Raw genomic sequence first — 22,397 nt, forward strand, 5'->3', positions numbered from 1 at the left:
GGTGTAACATTTGAACTTTGTAAAACAGGTAAACATGGCCGACTTGGGACAGTTGCAGAACAGTGAAAACAAATATTATAGAAAATTAACAAGTTTAGCTGTTGAATCAATTGTTTTACCCTATCCACGATGAATTATGAAGGAAAACACACGAAGTCAGGTAAAAATTCTACTAATTTCGATTTCAAGACGGCGGGAACTCCACATGGACCGACTATTTATTAATAAAAACACAACCTGCAGGACGTTTATTTTTTATATCCACAGTAGCTTACAAAACCACGTAGTTTGATTTAAGAATAAGCATGAAGATTTTAAATGAATAGATTTAATCATGTCATGTAGAATTATGAAACTTTCATTTTTTTAGTAATTTTACATGGGTGCAGTCATACAATAAGGTCTCAGAAAGATAATTTGTAGAGTTCTGGATCAATGTAATATAGGTTGATAGACTGAAATCGTATCAATACATGCTGTTCGAAACTTTCAAATTTAGGTACAATATTAGAAGGATCCTTCTCTTGTTTGGATACCCCCTTTTTTCTTTTCAAAATAACCAATAAAAATATGTACATGTAATTTCTTCAGGATGGGGAGGCACCATTAAGGGGCCCTTGGATTTACTTATGGAAAAATTATTACCATAGGGATGAGTCTGATACTGGTATATATTGTTATGGTTGTATATAATTATTACATGTAAATTATTTTCTTATGTTTTTTTATTTTTCCCCTCATTTTATAGGGACAAAATGAGGATAGCCAGATTGTACATTTTCTTCATTCTATTTGGAGCCCATTACATGGTGCATGGATGCCCACAATCATGTACTTGTATGGGTAGAAAAACTACATGCAAACAAGCATCCAGCTTACAAGAGATTGTCTCAAAACTGGAATCAGCTATAGATGAATTAGAGATCTTTTCCACCACAATCAACTCCTTATCTCCAACTGATTTTGAAGGGAGTACTGCAAAAAATATAAAAACTCTTGTTTTGCATAACTGCTTCATTAATCAAATCTATGACAACACATTTGGAGATTTAATACATTTGGTAAATTTAAATTTAAGCCAAAATAGCATAAGCTCAATTGCAACAAATGCATTTTCAGGACTAGTCAATCTGATGAAACTTGATTTGTCATCAAACAGAATTGTCTCCCTTGGTGAAGAGTTTGTTTCCTTGATTCAGTTGCAGTATTTGAATTTGGGACAAAATTTTCTGACTGGCATCAATGCTGGAGTTTTTCGCATGAATTCTCGACTACAAACTTTGATACTTCATGAAAATAAATTGGGAAATTTACATGGTGATAGCTTTAAGGGACTCACTGGATTGAAGAACCTTAATTTGAGAAGTTGTGATTTATCAACTATTTCAAGTGATTTGTTTACAAATTTAAGGATAATTAAAAGGTTAGATGTAGGAAATAATAGAATTGTAGTTCTTCCGAAATCTGACTTTTTCATTCAAAAAGCCCAGTATCTCAGAAGTTTACTGGTTGATGGAAATCAAATAGAATCCTTAGCATTAAATCAGTTTTCTGGAATGCATTTAGATGAACTGAGAATAGGTAAAAATAGAATAAGGACAATACCACAGGGCGTGTTGGACCATTTAGATGTTGAAGAATTAGATTTATCGGAAAATGCAATTTATAGTATTCACAGAAATGCCTTTAGACCGATAGGGGCTCGGCTTAGAAGGCTCAATTTAGCTGGTAATTCATTAGGAGCTATCCCAGCTGGAAGTTTAGATAGTTTGTATAGACTGCAGTATTTGAATCTGTCAATGTGTCATCTAAATCAGTTAGATACTTATGAATTTGGACAACTACATTACCTTCAGGTGCTCGATCTATCAAGGAATAGAATTTCATACATTCCACAGCCTGTTTTAGACTCATTTAGTCGACTTTCTCAAGTCACCATTGAGCAAAATACATGGAAATGTGACTGTCACATTTTGCCATTTAGAAAGTGGTTGTTTACATCTAACGTGGGTAAAATGCATTGCACTTCTATTCATTCGCTAGAATGTCGTAATCCACAATGTTCTGCACCACCTCTGTTGGCAGGTCAAATAATACGGCTTACAGAAGAACGACAACTTAAGTGTGAAAAAATTGAAGATGGAAGTAAGTTGACAACTTCACAAGTGATAGGGATATCTGTTGGTTGTGTTATTAGTTTTGCAGTATTAATAGCCGTCATAATAATATGTATTCGTTACTCACAAGGAAAGATAAATCTATCTTGTAATGACTCTCAAATCAGCAGTCATGATTTAGGAGATAAAGACAGATCTTCACGTCCATTCCATGACCCAGATGTGGGATCCCTTGATGAATCTGACAAAAGTTTTGTAGTTCGTAAATTTTTCCATTCTATGGATCCAGAACCAAGTGCTATATCGCTAGGCTCACCTGATTTTTCTCATAAAGACTTGAAATTTTCTCAATATAGCCGATCTTATTCATCACTTCATAGTGTAGGGTATAATCCTATGGGTAGGGAGTCTGCAGTATAGAAATACATGTACAAAAGTACATGTAAATTTAGTACATGTACATGTATAAATTATGAGGATAATACTAATATCATCTTTCTTAGTCCATTTCTGACATACATTTGTATGTTTTCAGAGTACAAATGTACAAAAGAAAGACAAATACAATGTACATGCTTTTTACTTTTTATTCCTTTTAATTAAAACTGTTGATTTTATATATTTTATTAGAAACTATTTCACTGATTTATAATTGGAAGTTTTTGAGAAGGGATTTTTTTAAAAAGAAGGCCAGGAAATATAATGGTCATTTCACAGGACTGTTTTGAAATAATTGAAAAAAGTGCATTAACAGGGTATTTACAAGTACAGTGAAACCTTCCTAAACCATTCACTTGAAAAACAGTAAACCTGTATAAATCAGACATCTAATGAAGTCCATTCACATCAGTGTGAAAGTGTTTTGACCCTGTGTGAACCGAATACCTGTTTTAACCGAACAAAACCTTTAATCCAAACAAGTTATGGTTTAGACAGGTTTAACTGTATGTGTATATGGTAAAGGTCACTTATTAAACACAACTGTACATACAAAATGATGATTTTTCTTGTTTTCTTTTACAATAATGTAAATACATGTACATGTAGTACAGTGCTAAGAATGTATATTTTTCATGTTATACATGTAGCTACATTGTAAATAATAATTTCAAAGTGCAATAAGCATGCATGTGTTTCCTTGGTTTGTATATTTAGTACTGTTAGTTGAATATATACATATACATATACATATACATATACATGCTACAAAGACAAGATACACATTAATTTGTGATTTAAGTACATTTTTGTATATAGTATTATGTGATACGTTTTGTGTACACTCTGAAAAGTTGCATGTCTGTCCCCTAACGATTGCCAAATGATAACTTTAGAAGATATTGGAGGATTTTGTTTTTGCATAGTTATTTGGTATCTTTCAGTTTGATCTGATTATTTGCATCAAAGTTATGGCCATTATACATGTAAGTTGTTTTTATCCCTAAATTTTCAATGTAGCAGGGTTTTATATGCCCTATTTTCACAACGATTCACTGACCCACTTCAGTATTGTTGATAGTCTGGATCCCTATCAAAACTTTCAACAGTGGAAAGATAAGTTCATATAATCTTAGCTTGTAGAGATAAATTGAAGGATACTTAAAACATTATTCTTAATCTTATTATATTTTAAAAAAACATATTTTTATATTCATAGGGAGTTCACAATAGTACATTTACCCAGTGTACTAAAGCAATGCAAAAGCATTGCATGAAGGGTGTTTGAAATTTCTCACCATTCATTGAAGGTCAATAAATTTCCAACAAACTGTCCACTGGATGACATAGTTTAATTTTTTCCTATACATTGTATGTTCAACAAAGAAACGTGAAAAATTCTGCTGAAACAAAACAAAATTATTATTTTGTCTGACATTGACTTTCGTTCAGACAAAGTTTGCAGTGACTGATTGACTTTAGCTGTTAAATTTCAGTCTTGTAGGGTTGTTGTCTCTTTGCAACATTCCTCATTTCCATTTTCTTTTCTTTTACATGTACGTGTATGTATGTGCTGAATACATTTCCAATGGTAGGGTTAAAACTATTCCAGTGTTCTCCCTAGGATTTTTGGATAGCGCTGTATTCAGCATACATGACAGGGCATTATATGTAATTACATTTTGTAAGTCATGTGTTGAAATGTGCCCCTTTGTATTTTTGTATTTTATGTAATTTTTAATTATTGAACCATTTATTACAAAAATGTATTATACACTGTTTATGTTTGTTTCAAATATTGATTAGTAAATATTTTAACACTGCAATAATAAATTATTGAATAGATGATATTGACCTTAAATTTCACAAGTCCTATCTAATGGCATTTTGGTTCCTACCTTTTGCAATCGCCAGGACCCAATACTAACTAAAAAATGGAGGATATGTAAAAGTCCACTCCCACACTTTAGACCACCATTTATGTTCCTGTGCTTTAGCCTAAGTTTTAAAATACTGCTTACCATACTGTTTTATATGTACATAATGTACAATACTACATCGTACAATGCCCTATTAAAAATAATTTGATTTAATCCATTAATTTTATATCCTTTTTGGTACAATTTAACATAAACAAGGATTTTTATAGTAGACAGGAAGTTTAATCTAATCAAGATTTGCATTATACATGTACATGTATGCATGTAAATATCTTGCGAGGTGCTAAATCTCAACTTTGATGAAGATGGTGAAAAAAAGGAGATGGAAAAATGATTAAAATGGAGTAACTGAAAAACTTCATTTTGAATTTTGCTGGAAATTTATCTAAACTTGTGTTTTGTGGTACTCAACAACTGTGCAAAGTTTCAAAAAAATTATTGATCCATTTTACAAGTTATCATCAGGAAACTTTTAGTGATTGGCAGACACGCAAGGAACAAAAAAATCAATAAAACTTTCTATTTCATTCAATAGGTCTCGTAATTTGTATCCTGTCTACTAAAATGTTTACATTATTTACATGTATGTTGTACCTGACTGCCAATATTTTTTCTTGCCATCTGTAACCTTCTTGTCCAGTCTTTGATATAGAATTACAAGTGTAAATGAAGTACAAAAAGCTCTGTTTCTAAAAGGAAAAAAAAAATATAAAAATAATTCATTTCCTTTCTGTGTCTGCTTCCCTCCTCCTACTACTACTGTAAGGGCCTGAATATTTCATGTCAGTTGCACTCTGACAGAAGAAACAAAGCAGACTATTTACATTATGAACTTCTTTATTTCTTCGACTTTGAAAATACCCACAATACACCAGTCCAAGAGACCTACATGTACATGTATACAACACATTTTTATATACATTTGTAAGAGTAATCAAGGGAACCAAGGTTATAGCGGTAATCAAAAGAATGTAATCCAGGGACAAAGACCAGACATGGAAAACAGACATAGTAAGAAGTATTCAGACACTAATGGAATAATACAAGAAATGTAATGACTGAACTAATTATTAGGGTTACAATAAAATAGGAAAATTACATCCTAGAATTATACTTAAAAAATCTTGATGAACTATAAGTGTATGACTCCTTATTTTGAAAATGAAATGTATATTACTGGAACCAGAAACACAGAATGTTTTTATAAGCCTTATTTTATTTAAATCCTGATTTATTGTTGACCAACTGCATTGCTAAATGACTACCAGACTGGAGCCTTTAATTTGTCAGTTGTGTACATGTATAAAAATATATACCATTTTAAGAAATTTTATGTATTTATTTTTATGAATATACATGTATCTTATTTTGTTGTGATTGACCATAAGCTTTATACAAATTATGATATTAACTTGTATGATGAATCAATATTAAATAAATATGATGTCTACAAAGGAGAGTTCGTACTTTATATACATGTACATGTATACAGATTAGCATAGAAAATGAGGTCAATACAAAATTAGGTTGTTCAAATGCCTAAATAACACTGTTTGTTTTAAATTTTAGGTTGCCTCCTTTACTAAAACCTCTACCCAATAAATATGGCCCTGTATCCCTAAAGATTATTGATGTTAAGAATTTATATATTTTATCTTATCTTATCAATGTCCATGATGTGCTTAATATACTCAAGGTGTGGTAACAACTGTACAATACGTAAATCTTTACTGCATATTCTACATAAAACTATTACCGAATCTGACCTAAAACCAAAGTGAAACCTGGACCATGGAGTCCTAAAATCATATACTTCCATGGTTTCCTAGATTTCACTTTCACACAATAAACCAAAGAATTGATACCATATTTGTTTCAACATTCATACATGTATCTCCCAGATTTTAAGTGTTTGTTGACATGTTTTTTTTAACCTGGTAGTTCTTATTTTCAAGTATCAACTATTTTTCAATCCAATTATTATTTTTTAATTCATGATTTATGATATGCGATGTATATATAACATAAAGAAGTGTCAATAAATAATGATGCAATATGTTATGCATGTTTTAATAAAGAAACCCAAACAAACTTAGTTATTCCCCTTTGTACAGGCTTAGTATGTATAGTTAACATGATTAAGATAAAATAAGGTAATGTTTGGACAAAATATTGTGTACATCATAGTCTAGCTTCAAGTAGGCAAAATAGAACTGGTAGTTAAAAATAAGAGTTCAAAAGACACAGTTTTTAAACCAGACATGGACAATCACATACTCAATGTCACTCATGTCTTTGCATCAGGGGGTATATTCACTTTACTGTTAACAAACTACTTACTAATACTTTTAGCCATTATTTTTTTCCCTTATTTCTCAAGCATATAAAACTATCAGGAATAAACAAAGTCCTGTCTTAAATATGGATTAAAGGTTATATGGAGTTTACATGCACACATGGACATATACGTGGAATGGATACAATGGTGAATATGTCAGAGACAACAATCCCAATGCCCCCAGGATGAAAAATGTCAGCCCAATGCTACCCATGGGTCTTCAATGAATGACAAGGAAACCCTCACACCACTGGGCAGGCTGCTGCTGGTCCCAAAACAACATTATACCCTGGTGCAGGAAAAAGAGTTGCCTCTTTATACTCTGGCAACATTAAGTAAACTGAAAGTGAAAATGAAACAAGGCATAGAGAGGCCAGAAATTCCTGACTTGGGACAGACACAAAAAATGTGGTGGTATTAAAGTACTTTGGCATGATCACAACCTTTCCGCTTTTAAATCTGGCCTCTGTGGAAAATTATTACACAATTGAACATACCAAAAAATCAGTTCAAAAAGTTCTGAGTTTCTTGTTAAAACAGAAATATATATTTAAAAACTGTTTATGCGTTACACAAATGCACAAACAATGGACTACTAGCAACTAGATATCATTGAGATGGGAGCCATCTCTGTGAGCCTTCCTGTCAATAACATGTGGTAAATAAGCTGATATGAAGCATTATTTGAAGTTATTATGACATACCCTCTGGTGTTGTTTAATATACATGTCAAGTATAAACTTTGAAATCATAATGGTTCTCAAGATATAGAGCGGACACGATCTTTACCACAGAACATGGGGTTGTCAACTTAAACCAAAGTTTTTGACCTTGACCTTTGACCTAAGAACTTGTACATACATTATGACACACCCTCTGGTGTTGGTTAATATACGTGTCAAGTATACACTTTGAAATCATAATGGTTCTCAAGATACAAGAGCGGACACGATCGTTACCACAGGACTTGGGGTTGTCAACGGAAACCAAAGTTTTTGACCTTGACCTTTCACCTATGAAGTTGTACATACATAATGACACATTCTCTGGTGTAGGTTAATATACATATTAAGTATAAAGTACGAAATGATAACGGTTCTCTCGATATAGAGCGGACACAAATTTGTTACGGACGGAAAGACTGATCACTAAGGTGACCTGCCTAATTAAGGAGGTAATCCTAGGATGTAAGGGCCATAACTCTTGAAATCAGTGATATGGTTGTATTATATTCAATTTCAAGAATGTCTATCAAGCTTTCATTTCAAATGGAATGAAATCAGTCCAAGTTAATTTGATCTTACATGAGATTGATGTAAAATACTGAATGGAAAATTCCAATGATTTGTAAGACTTGTGTCCCTTACCCTAAGTCTACCTCCTTAACTAACATGCAAGCTCCAGAACTGTTTAACCTTACAAAAACTTATGTCCTCATTGTATGTAATATCAATCCCAATTCTTCCCATGTGGGGTTGAGCACTGTGGTACATCATAAATCATACAAAAGTGAAAGAAATAAGCAGTAGACCTACAGACCGAGTCTATGTAAAATCAAGCAGGCCTATGATGAAATTGGCTCAACTTCCTTTGAAATGTACAGTGCAGTCTACATAAAATTATGATGGGTCTATATTGACCAAAATAAAGTTTCTTACACTGATACAATTAGGACACAAACCATGTACAATGTATCATAAAATTATAATTATTATTAACAGTAAAATTGAACTGACACCTTGAAACTTGAAAATAATTAAAATTAATACAAACATGTAGGTTTTACAGTTATGCTCTTAAAATGTAATGACATACTGCAATTTATAATTGAATTCAGCTCCTAAACTTATTTGGTATCAAATCCAAATGGTTCCTTTGATCTAGATAAAAAACTTTAGGGGGTACAAAAATGTACATCATAACAAAGACTTTAGAGATACATGTACATGTACATGTACATTTACGTGAGGATAACAAATTAATCCAATTTTATTTTGGTCAGTCAAAATATCCAGTGTAAGAGAAATTTTTTGTTGTGATTACTTATGAAAAAAAGATTGCTTCCCCTGATAAAAAATTTCCAATTTGTTAAAAAATGGCTCAAAATTATCCCGAATCTATTTGCCAATGTCGGTAGTTGAAGGGCAGGACATGGTGTTTCTGATTGAAATCACACTGAGTAATAGTACATGACTTATCTTTTTCTTGACACCCTCTATGAAATTAAAGAATTCAGCCACAAATTCAAGGTTTTGTAAGGTGGTTATTCCAAATTTCCCAATTTAAAAAAAAATGATGCATAATTTCCCAAAGAAAAAAGAATGACATAGTTTTGAAAAAGGCAAATAGTATGAATGAGTGTTTATATGTTTAAATGAACAGAAAATTTAGAAATTACTGCATCCATTTATTACTGCCTGGTCATTTAATGCCAAAATCTTATTTTGCTTGTTACAATTTCAAGAAAAATGCTGGATCATTAAGTTCAAAACTCCATATAATAGGAGTTTTATTTACTACAAATCTGAGTAGGTTGCATTTCCACAAAAATAAGCAGACTGCATTAATTTCTGAACTTACAAGGGAAAAATATAAATAATTCAACGGATAAATTTCACAATCACTTCCATTTCATTATTTATGAAGTGCAATATATAGTGCCAACTCTCACACATTTTGAAGCTGTTCGGCAGGAATTACCTTTGATCTACTGTATTTCTCTGACTTTTCAAACTTTTCCCAAATCTCAAATAATTGCAAGCTTAGCAGCCTTGGTCATGTACGTTTGTATGATGATATCAACTGGCATAAATCAAAGAATTTTTTTCATTTTGCATATAACCCACTATAGGCATATTCCTCGTTTGTCTACCCCGGACTTGACTTTTTATGAACAACTCGGCGGGTGTTTCTAGAAAAGCAGAGGATGCTTACCCTACCGGTGCACCTGGTCCATGCTCCCAGTTTTTAGTGGAGTTGCTCATTTACTTTTGTTACTTTGTATGATTTTAGTTACTTTATGTTCTTTGTTGTGTATGTCTGTTTTCCATGTCTGGTCTTTGTCCCTGGATTACATTCTTTTGATTACCGCTATAACCTTGGTTCCCTTGATTACTCTTCCACTATGCATGCCTTTCTTAAGAGGCGGCACCAGGTACTTTTACCCTTCTAAACTACTGAAAGGTACCTCCAGAATTTTTAAAAATTTCATACATTTTTATTACACAAAATGATTAAAAGTACCTCCTACAAAACCAAAGGTAACTACATTGCAAAAAAAAAATGAAACCCATGGCTATGACTTCAGTTTTTTATATTTAAGCAAGGGGAAGTAACCTGGAAGACTGTCCCATTTGAGCATTGACCAGCAGTAGACTTCAAATTCAAATTTATTGGAGCTGCTGAGTAAGTACTTATATACTTTTAAAATACCTTATTTCAAACCATTACAGTAATTACTTTAGTGAAAATACTTATTTCATACATGTGTTTTTATGGGTTATGTCCCTTTGAAAAAATTGCTTAAATGGCTTGCTTTCCATGAAATTGAAAAAAGGACTATTGGAGCAAAAGAATACAGAAATTTGAACCAATAATTTCCAAGAATTTTTGATTGAGACATTTGTATACAAGAAACATGTGCTTGAATGTACATGTACACATTGTTTCAGGTTCATAATTACACTTTATAGTTTCATTTTTAGGTGAGAGGTATACACCTCAAATGAATAAAAAAAAAATAATTAGTAGATGTTGTTTATTTATTATGGTGTTCTGCTGATTTGAATTGTCATTCATTTTGATCTTGCAGCTCCACTTAGCTTCTTTCTGTTCTTATTTAGATCATACCCAACCCAGGTCCAAAGACATTCTGTTTTCCATTTCACCTAATATTCTCTCCATTCTTTTTGTTTTCAGTCGGTCAGCTTATGTCATTTATTGGATACTGTCAGTGGGTCATAGGAAATGATTGTGTCCCCTGTGGCACTGCCTGCATTTTGCTTATGTCATTTTGAACAGGATGAGATCTAATTTGGCGTTTTAAATAACAGAAATGCATACAGACACAGAACTGAAAAAAATCCAGAAATTCAGAGATCGACCAACGGAATAGTGTGGGCCCGCAAGGTCCACATGCTACATTTTATGCACATCATACATCAAATATCGGATCACCTGAACTTGGCGATCACAATACTGGTATACCCGTATTGTTGACAATACTGGTACAAAATTTTATTCCAGTATTGTCCCAGTATTGTTGGAATTAAAAAAAAACATCTGTTAATTGCATAACTACATATTGTTTGTTACTTTAATATACCCATTAAGGACCCATGATTGGTTGGAATAAACTATATATATATATATATATATATATATGATGAGTTGAAGTTTAGTACTCAACAAAACTACTACATACACAGCCTCAACTTGGTGGACCTGGTGTGGTCATGCAGATAGATGAAAGTTTATTCAACCATAAAGCAAAACACAACCGTGGTCGGAGAGCTAATAAAGAAGAAGAACACTAGGTTTTCGGCCTTGAAGACACTTCCTTTAAACCTGCAATTACCTACATGGAGCTTGTAACAAAGAGAGATGCAGCCACTTTATTGCCAATAATATGACAAATAGTTCTACCAGGATCAATCATCTACTCAGATCAGTGGAAGGCGTACCATAGAATACAAGAATTGAACCTGGAACACGCCACTGTAAACCATTCACTCAACTTTATGGATCTGGACACAGGTATTCATACACAGACCATTGAATCCTACTGGGCCAAAGCAAAGTACAAACTTAAAGAAATGAAAGGCGTTTCTTATGATGCTTTATCATCTTACCTAGACAAGAGAATGTGGCAAGACCGATGGGGTAGAACAGGGGAAGATGCATTCAAGAACATTATTCTTCATATTGCTGAGCAATATCCTGTTTAAGACTTTCATTCAATTGTAACTGTCATGATTGTGTTATTGAAACATTGTTATTTATATACATGTATTTATTAGTTACTTTTTCATTCATACATAGGACCAGGACAATACATACACAACAAGAACTAACAATACTGGAATACACTCATATTCCAGTATTGTCAATTTTATATAGAAAAAAAAACAACAATACTGGAATAAAATTTTGTACCAGTATTGTTTTTTGTCAACAATACTGGTATACCAGTATTGTGATCGCCAAGTTCAGGTGATCCCAAATATCTATTGGCACAAGTGCACTGTCTGGAATGAACGGTGGGCCGTGTCCAAGTTAGCATTTGAAAGATACACATCAACTTGCCGCCGCCAATGGCAATGCCGGTGACCAAAAGTCAAACAAACTGGGTTGTGGTGCAACATGGAACTGAAATACAAATATGTACGACCGATAAAATTATTTTAAAAAGTTCAATATCCCATCAACTCACTAGCTATATGAGGACATCCCAAAAGAAACTCAGAAATCTTCAACCTAGCTGCTAGCAGTGCAAGGCAGAGTTGTGAGTGATTTGACATCTACTGGTCCAGTTTCATGCAGGTACGGCAATGCAAGTAACCAGTCATGAATAATTTTTGTTCAACTCGATACAAAAATAATTCGTCACTTCAAGGGTCTATCCCAAGTATTTTTACCAAACAAGAACTCAAATAATTGTGCGCCCTCTATCGGCCATTGGCAATACATATCAGCCAATTTCACAACTAGTTAATACTACTAAGGGGGTTTTTACCGTCCTTGACTACCATGTCGGTTCCCGCACGTCATATATAAGCAATTTTCAATAGACAATTTAATTTGCACAAACACATTTACAGTAAATGGTTATGGCATGAACAAAAACAGAACAATGTAATATACATTACATATGAACTAAATTTATGACCGTGGTGCGACAGTGGTGTAAATCAGATTAAAACAGATTAATATATAGTTTTAACGTTATATATATATTAATATAATTTCTGTTAAAGTAAATTGACCTTCGATTCCAATATTCATTCATGAATTTGATAGTTATTTTTAGTATTTCTATAGAGCTTCTGTTTAATATGTATGCTATTTTTCTTGGTGTGAGGTGAGATTTTGATGAAGAAATTAAATTATGGTTGTCCAATTTCATTCTGTATTGATTTCTTTGCGGTGCGTAGAGGGTGGGCACCGAGAAGAAATGATATTCATCCTCTGTGTTCCCACTATCACATGATTTAGAAATACGTTTTTTTTCTCTCTATGTTTTTGTACCGACCCCTTTCTATTTCTAGTGCATGTGCACTCAAACGAAATTTACTGATGATAGATCTTTCTATTTTAGATTTGCATAAATCAATATATGGGGGTCTTTTAGACGGCATAAATATTTTACGGAAAAAATGACAGTTTTTCGCTCATAGCTATTGAGCCAACTAAATTTTGCTTAAACTGATCGTGTAGTCTTTGTTTGATTCCTTTGATATAAAATTGAAGGTTATTAAGTTGTAAGTTAAGATGACAATTTATTTAGTATATTTTTTACATTGGACATCCACAAGTTGTTGTTTTTAACTTCTCTGAACATTTCGTGGTCTAGCGTATTGGGGGAGTAAGGATATGGTTTAAAAATTTAATCGTATTCAATTGAACTTTTAGATGTAGAGATGTTCTGTTCAGTTCTGGTAAGCATTCAATGTTTGTAGTTTTACTTTTCACACCAAGGATTACTTTTATGAATTTCAAATGTAAGTGTTCATATGGGTCAGAGTCATTGAAAGTTTTTCCAGCTCCCCAGACCTCACTTCCACAGAGAATAACAGGTATTACCAAAGTGTCAAATAACTTTTCAGGTTAATTACAAGGAACATCTATAGATATGACTTTTTTTAAATTTAAACCAGGCCTTTCTTCCCTTCTCCAATAGGTTATTTTTTGATAGATTCAAATTACCATTGTAGTTAAATGTGATGCCCAGGTAGCAGTAAGATTTTACTGTTTCTAGCATATTTTTATCAATACTGAAGTGGTTGAGAAAACTTTTACCATTTGAATTGAATAATATTATTTTTGATTTTTTTTTGTGTTTACTTCGAGTTTCCATGATATGCAAAATCAGTAAGAATGTTAAGTGCATTTTTCAGGCATTTTTTCTGTTTCTGACAGCAGAATTATATCATCTGCATACATCAGTGATGTAATTTTTAAATTACCAATTAATATTGGTTCAGTGTTTCGAATTTTAAGCTGATCAAAGATTCCATTTATAAACAGATTAAAAAGGGTAGGATTGAGGACATCACATTGTTTAACTCCACAACTGGAGGGAAAATACTGACTTACACCGTTTGGGAATATAATTTGGCATTTTGTGTTTTGATACATAGAATAAATGATATTAAAACTTTTATTCGGGACTATATGTTTTGATAATATATAGAAGAGGCCCCCTCGCCAAACCGCATCAAACGCCTTTTTAAAGTCTATAAAGGCGACAAAGACTTTCTTTTTCTTTCTTTTGTTGTTATCTATTATTGATTTTAAGGTAAAAATGTGATCAGTAGTTCTTGATTTTGGTTTGAATCAAATTTGATTTTTATCGATCAGTTTATTCGATTCAACAAATTGATGCAATATTTCATGAATAATTTTATTAAAAAGTTTACCTAGATTAGAGGTAATTGATATCCCTCTATAGTTTGATGGGTCTAATTTATCTCCTTTTTTGAAACATTAAAGAAATGTAGCTCTCGTTCCATATTTTTGGGAATGATCCTGTATTGAACATTAAGTTAAATAGTTTACATAGTGGTTTCAGTAAGACTTGTGTACCACACTTGATCATTTCATTTGAAATTAAATCAGCTCCTGCTGATTTGCCTTTTTTTTTTAAGTGTTTTTATTGTTTTTAAGTCATTTGAGTCTATTATGGTGTTGAGAGTATGTTCATTATTGAGATTATATAGAAGGGTCTGACAAATGTTTTGGTCGTTCCCTCCAGGGACTCGAACTCGTACCGCTGTGACATTCTAGTCATAATGGCACTTGGTCAAACAAAATGGCAAGATTTTTAAGGTATTTCATCAAAATTGTATAAATTTTGCAAAGTTTCTATTAAAATTAAGCATAAAATTGAATGTTTTATTGAATATTTTCAAGACTTTTCATCAAAATCATAGATGTTTTTGGCAAATTTCTAAGTTATTTGGTCCAAATTGTATAAGTTCTGCTTTTTTTATATTAAAATTAAGCATATTTCTAAAGAGTCTGCAAAAGATTCATTATTAAAATGTTTATATTTCACTTCATTCAATAGTAAATTATAGGATTTTTTACAAGATTTTACAGGTAAATATATACTACAATTCAGGAACAGACTTTAATTGTTAAAACAACATAACCCCTTATATTTATTTATACAAGTAATTAAAAGTGGGCAAACCAGGATGACACCAATGGCACATGTGAAGTTAAATTGGCACCTGGTTAAAATGGCACTTAGTCAAAATGGCACATGTATATATATAGTTAAAATGGCACCCATCATAAATGTATGTTTAATCATTTAATCATTTAATCATAAATCATCTGATATATTTAGTATTCTTTCTGGTATTTTTTGAAGGTTATTTATATTGGATTGATATAAAATTAAAGTCTTTTTGCAAGACATATCATGCATTAATTGTGATAAAAATGTCTTATATTCACCTGAATAAATTTCATTCTGTCTTTTCATCTACAGTATTTTGTACACATATTTTATTATTTTCATTGAATTATTTATATAAATGGGAAAACATATAACGCTATAAAAATATATACTTAGTGAAATTAAAATGTGTAAAATTTATCACAAATAAAAACTATATTAAAATACAGAAGTAAATGTAACATTTATTACTTTGTAAATAATCTTATAAAACTTATAAATTTTAAAAAAGTAATGTGGATATCAGGACATATCAAGATGGTAATTGAAGTAGTGAAATAATCTAATTAAATAATTATAATAATACCTGTATCAACTGTTAAATAAACAAAGCCATGAATTATAGGTAATTAGTAATGCCATAATCCATAATCTAATTCCCAAGCTAAATTACTTAATGAATTTTCAATCAAAACTTGAATAATATTTCCTTTTCTTAATGAAACTAGCTCTTCAAAATAAATAATAAATAAGATAAATAATAAAAAATATTTTTTTGGTAATATTTATGTCTAAATATGTGTGTATGTCGGTGTGTGTGTTTGTGTGTGAATAGAACTGTCGTCAGACATTGTGGAAGTAATACCAAACTCCCACCACTCTTCCTTTTATGCTTTTTGCTAAGTTAATGTTGTTTTAGTTTCTTTTACCCAAAAAATGAATCTTACTACAGATACATTCTTTTATTCTTGGATTTTCTTATATACACAACATCTAATTTATAGTATTCATATACTTGAAATACAACAAATTAAACCTTTGATCAGTCTAATCACTCTCTCAAGTTAAACCTTTGATCAGTCTAATCACTCTCTCAAGTTAAACCTTTGATCAGTCTAATCACACTCTCAAGTTAAGCCTTTGATCAGTCTAATCACTTTCACAATTTAAATTTTGATTAGAATGATTAGGCATATTAATCATATAATCATATCACATATTGCAGCAGAGACATCAATTAATTAAAAAATATGTTACATAAAGTACAATAATAAACCAAGTGTAATTTCATAAAAATAAGTGTCAGACTATATAAGGTGCCATCTTAACCAAATGCCATTTTAACCAGGTGCCATTTTAACTATTCACATAGGTGCCATTATGACCAGGTGCTATGTTAACTAGCACCCATATATACGACACACTCATATTGTCTGAAATACGGATCATTTATTTAACCTGCATTAGAATTAACAAATTTAGTGTGGGTTTTGAAAAAAAAATACATACTGTATATTTTTGATTTGAAGGAAAATCTAAATACTTAGTGTTAATACATTTGATTTTTGAACCCTTTTAAATCACAACGCACATTATCATATCTCTGAGAACATCTGAGTCCTGTAGCAACATAACCTTGTTTCAGAAGCTTATAATTGTAAGAAGTCTAGTGTGATACAAACGTCTGCTCTGGCATAGACGTATGAGTTGTAATATGAAAACTCCATACGCAGGTGCTGAAGGATGTTGCCACAGTTGAAGGGAAAGTTGAAGACCAGGAATGAAAAGCGACACCGCGTTTGTCATATAAATTCGCAATAGTTTTTCTTTACCACCGATCTCTGAATGTAGGCCAGGATATGAGGCTGACTTTGCAGTGTCTGTAGTATCTCAAGTTTTTGGGGGTAGATGCGATACTAAATCCCAAAAAACTAGGATTGTTTAACGATAATTAATACGTCATCTATTAAGTGGAAAATAAGATTAAAGCATCTGGTTAAATGTTGTTTCTGCTTTAAGATCCAATCAGCTATAAAATCAGCCTCATAAGCGTGAAGAAATATGTCAGCAAGTAAATGAGCACAATTTGTTCCCAATGGAATGCCGAACGTTTGTTTAAAAACACGTCCACCACACTGGACAAATATGTTGTCGATTAAAAATTCCAGCATTTTGTAAACATCTTCTTCTGTATATTTGGTAGATGATTTGGAATTTTTTTTTACAAATTATGAAGAATCTCTACCAAGAACTATATATTTGTATCTAGGTGTACCATTACTTTGGAAAAAAACAACGATGAATAATGTTTTTAAGTCGGGATTTTAATTGAGCATGTGGAATAGAAGTATACAGTGTTGAAAAATCATAGAATTTAATGCTATTATATTCTGATAATAGTCTTGAATTAATTGTCTCCAAAATATCTTTCGATTTTTTCTGGATCCACATTGAATTAATACCACTACGGTTGTAACAAGTGTTGTGGTAGGACTGCAAACCCTCTTTGACAGCTGTGAGTATAGAAGTTAAAAGTTTTGAAAGAAGTTTGGTGGTATATTTTGCAGATCTAGCTTTATAACGTTGTTTGTATGGATTTTTGTGGAGTTTAGGAATCCAGTACATAGACGGGAAATCACAGTCATCGTCCTTGTTAGAGAAACCAAAAGAGGACAGCACAGATTTATGGCTTTCCACAATTTCTTTTTTGGAGAGTGTGGTAGCAGTATATGTCTTATGACTGCTATTATTTTCTACGTCTACCTCTGATAATAAACATTGGATGTAAAACGTTTTGCAGACATAAACAATGTTGTTTTCGGCTTTGTCTTCTAGTAGGACAACATATTTGTCATGCCTAGTAGACAATGTTTTTGCTACACCAGGGTCCTTGAAAACTGATGTAGCATTGGCACTCATTAACCCAGTTTTTAGTGGAGTCCGAGTTGCTCATTTACTTTTGTTACTTTGTATGTATGATTTTAGTTACTTTATGTTCTTTGTTGTGTATATCTGTTTTCCATGTCTGGTCTTTGTCCCTGGATTACATTCTTTTGATTACCGCTATAACCTTGGTTCCCTTGATTACTCCTACTTAAAACTTTCATTCGTTTCAAGATTAAGGACCTCACGGCCTTTAACCACTCTGACAGAGAAGCAATGTCTTCTTGTTCTCGTTTTATCCTTTTTCTTGCGTAGTCCTCCGCGGCATCCATAGGAACTTTAAAGTTATAATTCCAACTTATGAAGCGCGGTTCACGATACTTGGGACCTTAAGAAAGGATATTACACAGAGATTCGTTTTCAATGATGGTTAAATCTCCCGTAACGACGTGACCAGAAGGGCCATATTTGAATGGAGAGTTTTTGCAAAAACAGCCAGGTGGTTTAGCCTTAAAGTCCTAAATCTCTCTCGAGGTTCTGCAATAGCCTTTTATAATTGAAAATTGTGGATGCAATGGGTGAAGTATAGGAATATGAAATAATTGGTATGGATTTGTCTTTGAAATATGGGGGAATTTTGTTGGTAACGTTTTTGTGATGGAGGATGTTAGCCAAATTAATTGCATCTATACCTTTGTTGACAAACGGTAGAGGAAGAAATGATCGTTTTTCTTCATCTTGACTTTTTATACAAACTGGTTTAAAGAGTCTGTGGAAACCAATATCTAAAATGATGTGGTTTTAAAGAAGTGGTGTGACACTTTGAATGTAACCACATCAAATTTATTCACACTAATACAAACTCAATAATGCTTATTTCTTCCTTTATGACGTTGCTTGTCTAGACTTTTCTATTTCAGGAAATGTTTTTGGCCAAACAAAGTGAGCATCTCTTTCATGCAATCACTCTCAATAAGTTGCAACAATTCAATTCCAAACTAGTCTTCAAAAGGTAAGCCTATACGTCTGTGCTTGTATTGTTCGATCATAAATAATTCTTTATTTTTTCAATTTATAAGTGATATGTTATATTTTCCAATACAAGCGGTTTCCCTAGCCAGACTTTGTTTTAAATAAATCCTTATATAGACAGTATAGATGAATCATGGTGCAAAAATACCCAGGGAACAAACGTTACACTTTTATTTACATAAACCATATTTTTACGTTGTTTACTTCTTCGTGCATATTTAAAAATTTGTACCTGGAAATAATAATCTTCTCACTATGGACAGGGTAAGAATTTTGCAGTGGGAATACACTTATTTTATAAGGCCTTAACCACCCCATTTCTGTAAGGTCAACATTAACAGTAGAAACAAACAAATATACCATAAACTTTAATAAAAAAACAAAATAATACACCAAATTCTCTCCATGAAATACCTCAACATACACCGTATTGACAAAACTTAAAGAATGCTAACATTGACCGAATCGTATTAAGGAATGACTGCCAGCATTAGAAACAATCGTTCAATACAATTTTAGTGGACTAGAATTAGTAACATCAAGTACTGAGAAAGACAAAACTTGATGTTGTACAATCCTTAAAAAAGGCTTAGTTTTCAAATAACTCCTTGCGAAAACAACGATCGAAGGGATACATAGTATGAGCAATTTTGATGGAATAGTCTATGTTTTACAGCAATATCATAACTTGTTAGAATAAAAATGCAAAAGAAAGGATAGAATTAGAAATTGTTGTTTTGTTCTGAGTAGTCAACATATCAGAAGTTCAAAGCTGCAGTTGAAAGGTAATACCAAAAAAAAAGAAAAAAAAAAAAAAAAAGAAAAAAAAAAATTTTGACAAAAGTATTGATTCTTTTATCAAATTCAAAATTCTGTCGATTTTTTCCTATCGGAACATAATCAAGGTACACAAGTAGAGTATGCTGTCTTTGCTTGTCTCATAAGTATTGATATGTCAGAAGATATGAAATATTTATTTTGCATTTCAACAAGTAATTATTTGGATCAAGGTTATAAAAATATTGCCTGCATTGTTTTTCAATTTTCAATATTCTGATCTCATTGAGAAATATTACATGTACGTTTTTGATTTTCATTGCATCATCAATATATCTTCGGAATGTTACTGAATTTATCAGATTTCCCCCAGAGATAATGAAATGCGCCCTGTTGTATTGTAATATACTCGAAACATTTAATCACAAAAAGCGAAATATTTGGCGCGGTATCAAACCTGGTTTCACTCACTTGCTTAATGTTTCGACTTGTACATAGAGAACAATTGCAGTTATTTTCAATTTTCTGGTTTTTGCTATATGGAATTTCCTTCGTTTGACTATTCCCTTTGATAATTGCCTAGAGTGTTTGCCTATCAAATTGGTATTTGTTCTATAACCCTTTAAGAACTGATATACTCTGTTCTCTTGTGCAGATGGTAGTAAATGATAGCCATTAAAGACAATATGCGTTAAAATAATATTCGAGAAAACTTAATTGGCAGATTATGGGATAAATTTGATAATTAATCCTAGATGTGCTAAAAGATGAGAAAAACAATCTGTAAGTGACATAGCCATATTCCATGGTTTATTATGATCACATTGCCATAAGCAAATGGTTGTAACTTAGTTATATAGTACCACCGTAATAACCAAAATAGCATTGAAAATGCATCTTTCATGGATACGAAACTCTTTAATATGGAAAGGCCAAACGCATTTTCATATTGCTTTTTAAAAATAGATTGGCCCAGTTTAATTCATTTCATGATTTAATGAATAAGAAAGTTACAGTATTACCGGCTATGGTTTTGGACATTTATAGAACTTGTTACTGTGTTATCATAATAGCTGATGAATTTAATTCCTCCAGATAAGCAATGAACAATATGTGTCACAAGGGAGCCTTCAGCATATAAAACAGTTGTTCCGAGAGGTCGCCATTCACCGATATATTGACAATCAGGTAAGAAAGTTATGAGCATCAGCAGGTAAGGAAATATTTTCCACATCATTGTTAATTTAATATTGCAAAAAGATATTACTAAATATTAGTGGAATAAATAATTTTTCTCGATGTTAATGGAGTTTCCAAGCGGTTAAATTTGTTATTCATAAATATTCAAGTAGTTGTTTTTTGGACTCGTTGCAGTAATTTAACTAATGAATGAAAACATATTTAAACAAAATAAACGAAAACAAGTTTTGCTGCTGTATGAAGGAGATTTCTATACCACCACTACCCATAGAAGCTATGAATAATCAAAACAAACGAACAAGTAATCAAGCAAACAAAGAGGGCAAAATCTAGTCTTCAACATTGATTTTGAATTTTTTCAATCTACTTTTTTTTCTCTGCACTCGAGTTTTAATTTCCCCGATTTTCGTAGGTATCAAGTTCTTAAGATCGGTTCAGACTGAACAATTGAATAAGGTACTGTTATTAAGACTTTCAATGTTGAATTACAGACATTTACCTGTATTCTGTCTGAAAATATAAAAGTATCAAATGAACAATCAATTCTCAAATTAAGGGAATTTTCATAAAATGCATAAGTTTTGAATTATAAACATACGACTCAAATACAATTTGTCGACAGCTGTGTTGTAATAATTTGTAACTTAACTATGAAAACAGAACAACTATATACTAGTAGTATTTTACTCCCCGCTTTACTGGAGGTATATAGTGATCGTGGTGTATGTTCATCCGTTCACAATATTTCGTTAGTTTTCTCCGCTACTCCTACATTTCGTTGGAGTCTATATCAGACTGAAGCCACATCAACCTACCTTTAACGACATTATTTATATTTTGACAATACATTGTATTATATCTTTGAAGGGTAGCGAGGTATCTTTTCTAACATTTCAAAAATGTTTAAAGAAGATGAAAAAATCAGGCAGTGGGTAGCAAATGACAAATATAATTAAAAAAATCCCCCCCATTGCATATCACAAGCACATCTTCTCTCAAAGTTAAATGTTGATTTTGGATTAACTACAACGATAAAAGGGAAATAATTTACAACATTGTAATGTTATTAAAAAGGGAGATATTCTTTAATTTGAGCAAAATCTAAATGCTTTGTTAGGGAACTTCAAAATCATTTTCTGAGCCATTCATTGTTGATTAATAACAAACGTTATACTTTTTTAAATACATATGATATACACATTCATCGGAACAAAATTTACACTCTACCACACATATCATAGGATCTGCCTGTTTTTTTTACATGGACA

General features: G+C 32.0%; 2 protein-coding genes across 2 annotated transcripts in view; one reads left to right on the top strand and one right to left on the bottom strand.

Moving 5' to 3' along the window:
- LOC148617035 (anoctamin-10-like) overlaps positions 1-12,408 on the bottom strand; it is a 39,513-nt gene extending 27,105 nt beyond the window's left edge. Inside the window, exon 1 of the mRNA XM_088584319.1 lies at positions 12,265-12,408. The gene's annotated coding sequence lies outside the window, so the exon portion shown is untranslated. The remainder of the gene's footprint in view (positions 1-12,264) is intronic.
- Positions 7-5,950, top strand: LOC148617036 (extracellular matrix protein 2-like). The gene is made up of 2 exons (XM_088584320.1): positions 7-160; positions 749-5,950. Exon 2 carries the CDS (start codon positions 756-758, stop codon positions 2,535-2,537), a length of 1,782 nt encoding a protein of 593 aa, XP_088440446.1. The 5' UTR covers positions 7-160; positions 749-755; the 3' UTR covers positions 2,538-5,950.
- Positions 12,409-22,397: the final 9,989 nt, after the last annotated feature.

Source organism: Perna viridis, chromosome 5 (assembly GCF_037379345.1).
Source record: "Perna viridis isolate PV_CMFRI_1.1 ecotype Kerala chromosome 5, ASM3737934v1, whole genome shotgun sequence".
NCBI classification, from domain to species: Eukaryota; Metazoa; Mollusca; class Bivalvia; order Mytilida; family Mytilidae; genus Perna; species Perna viridis.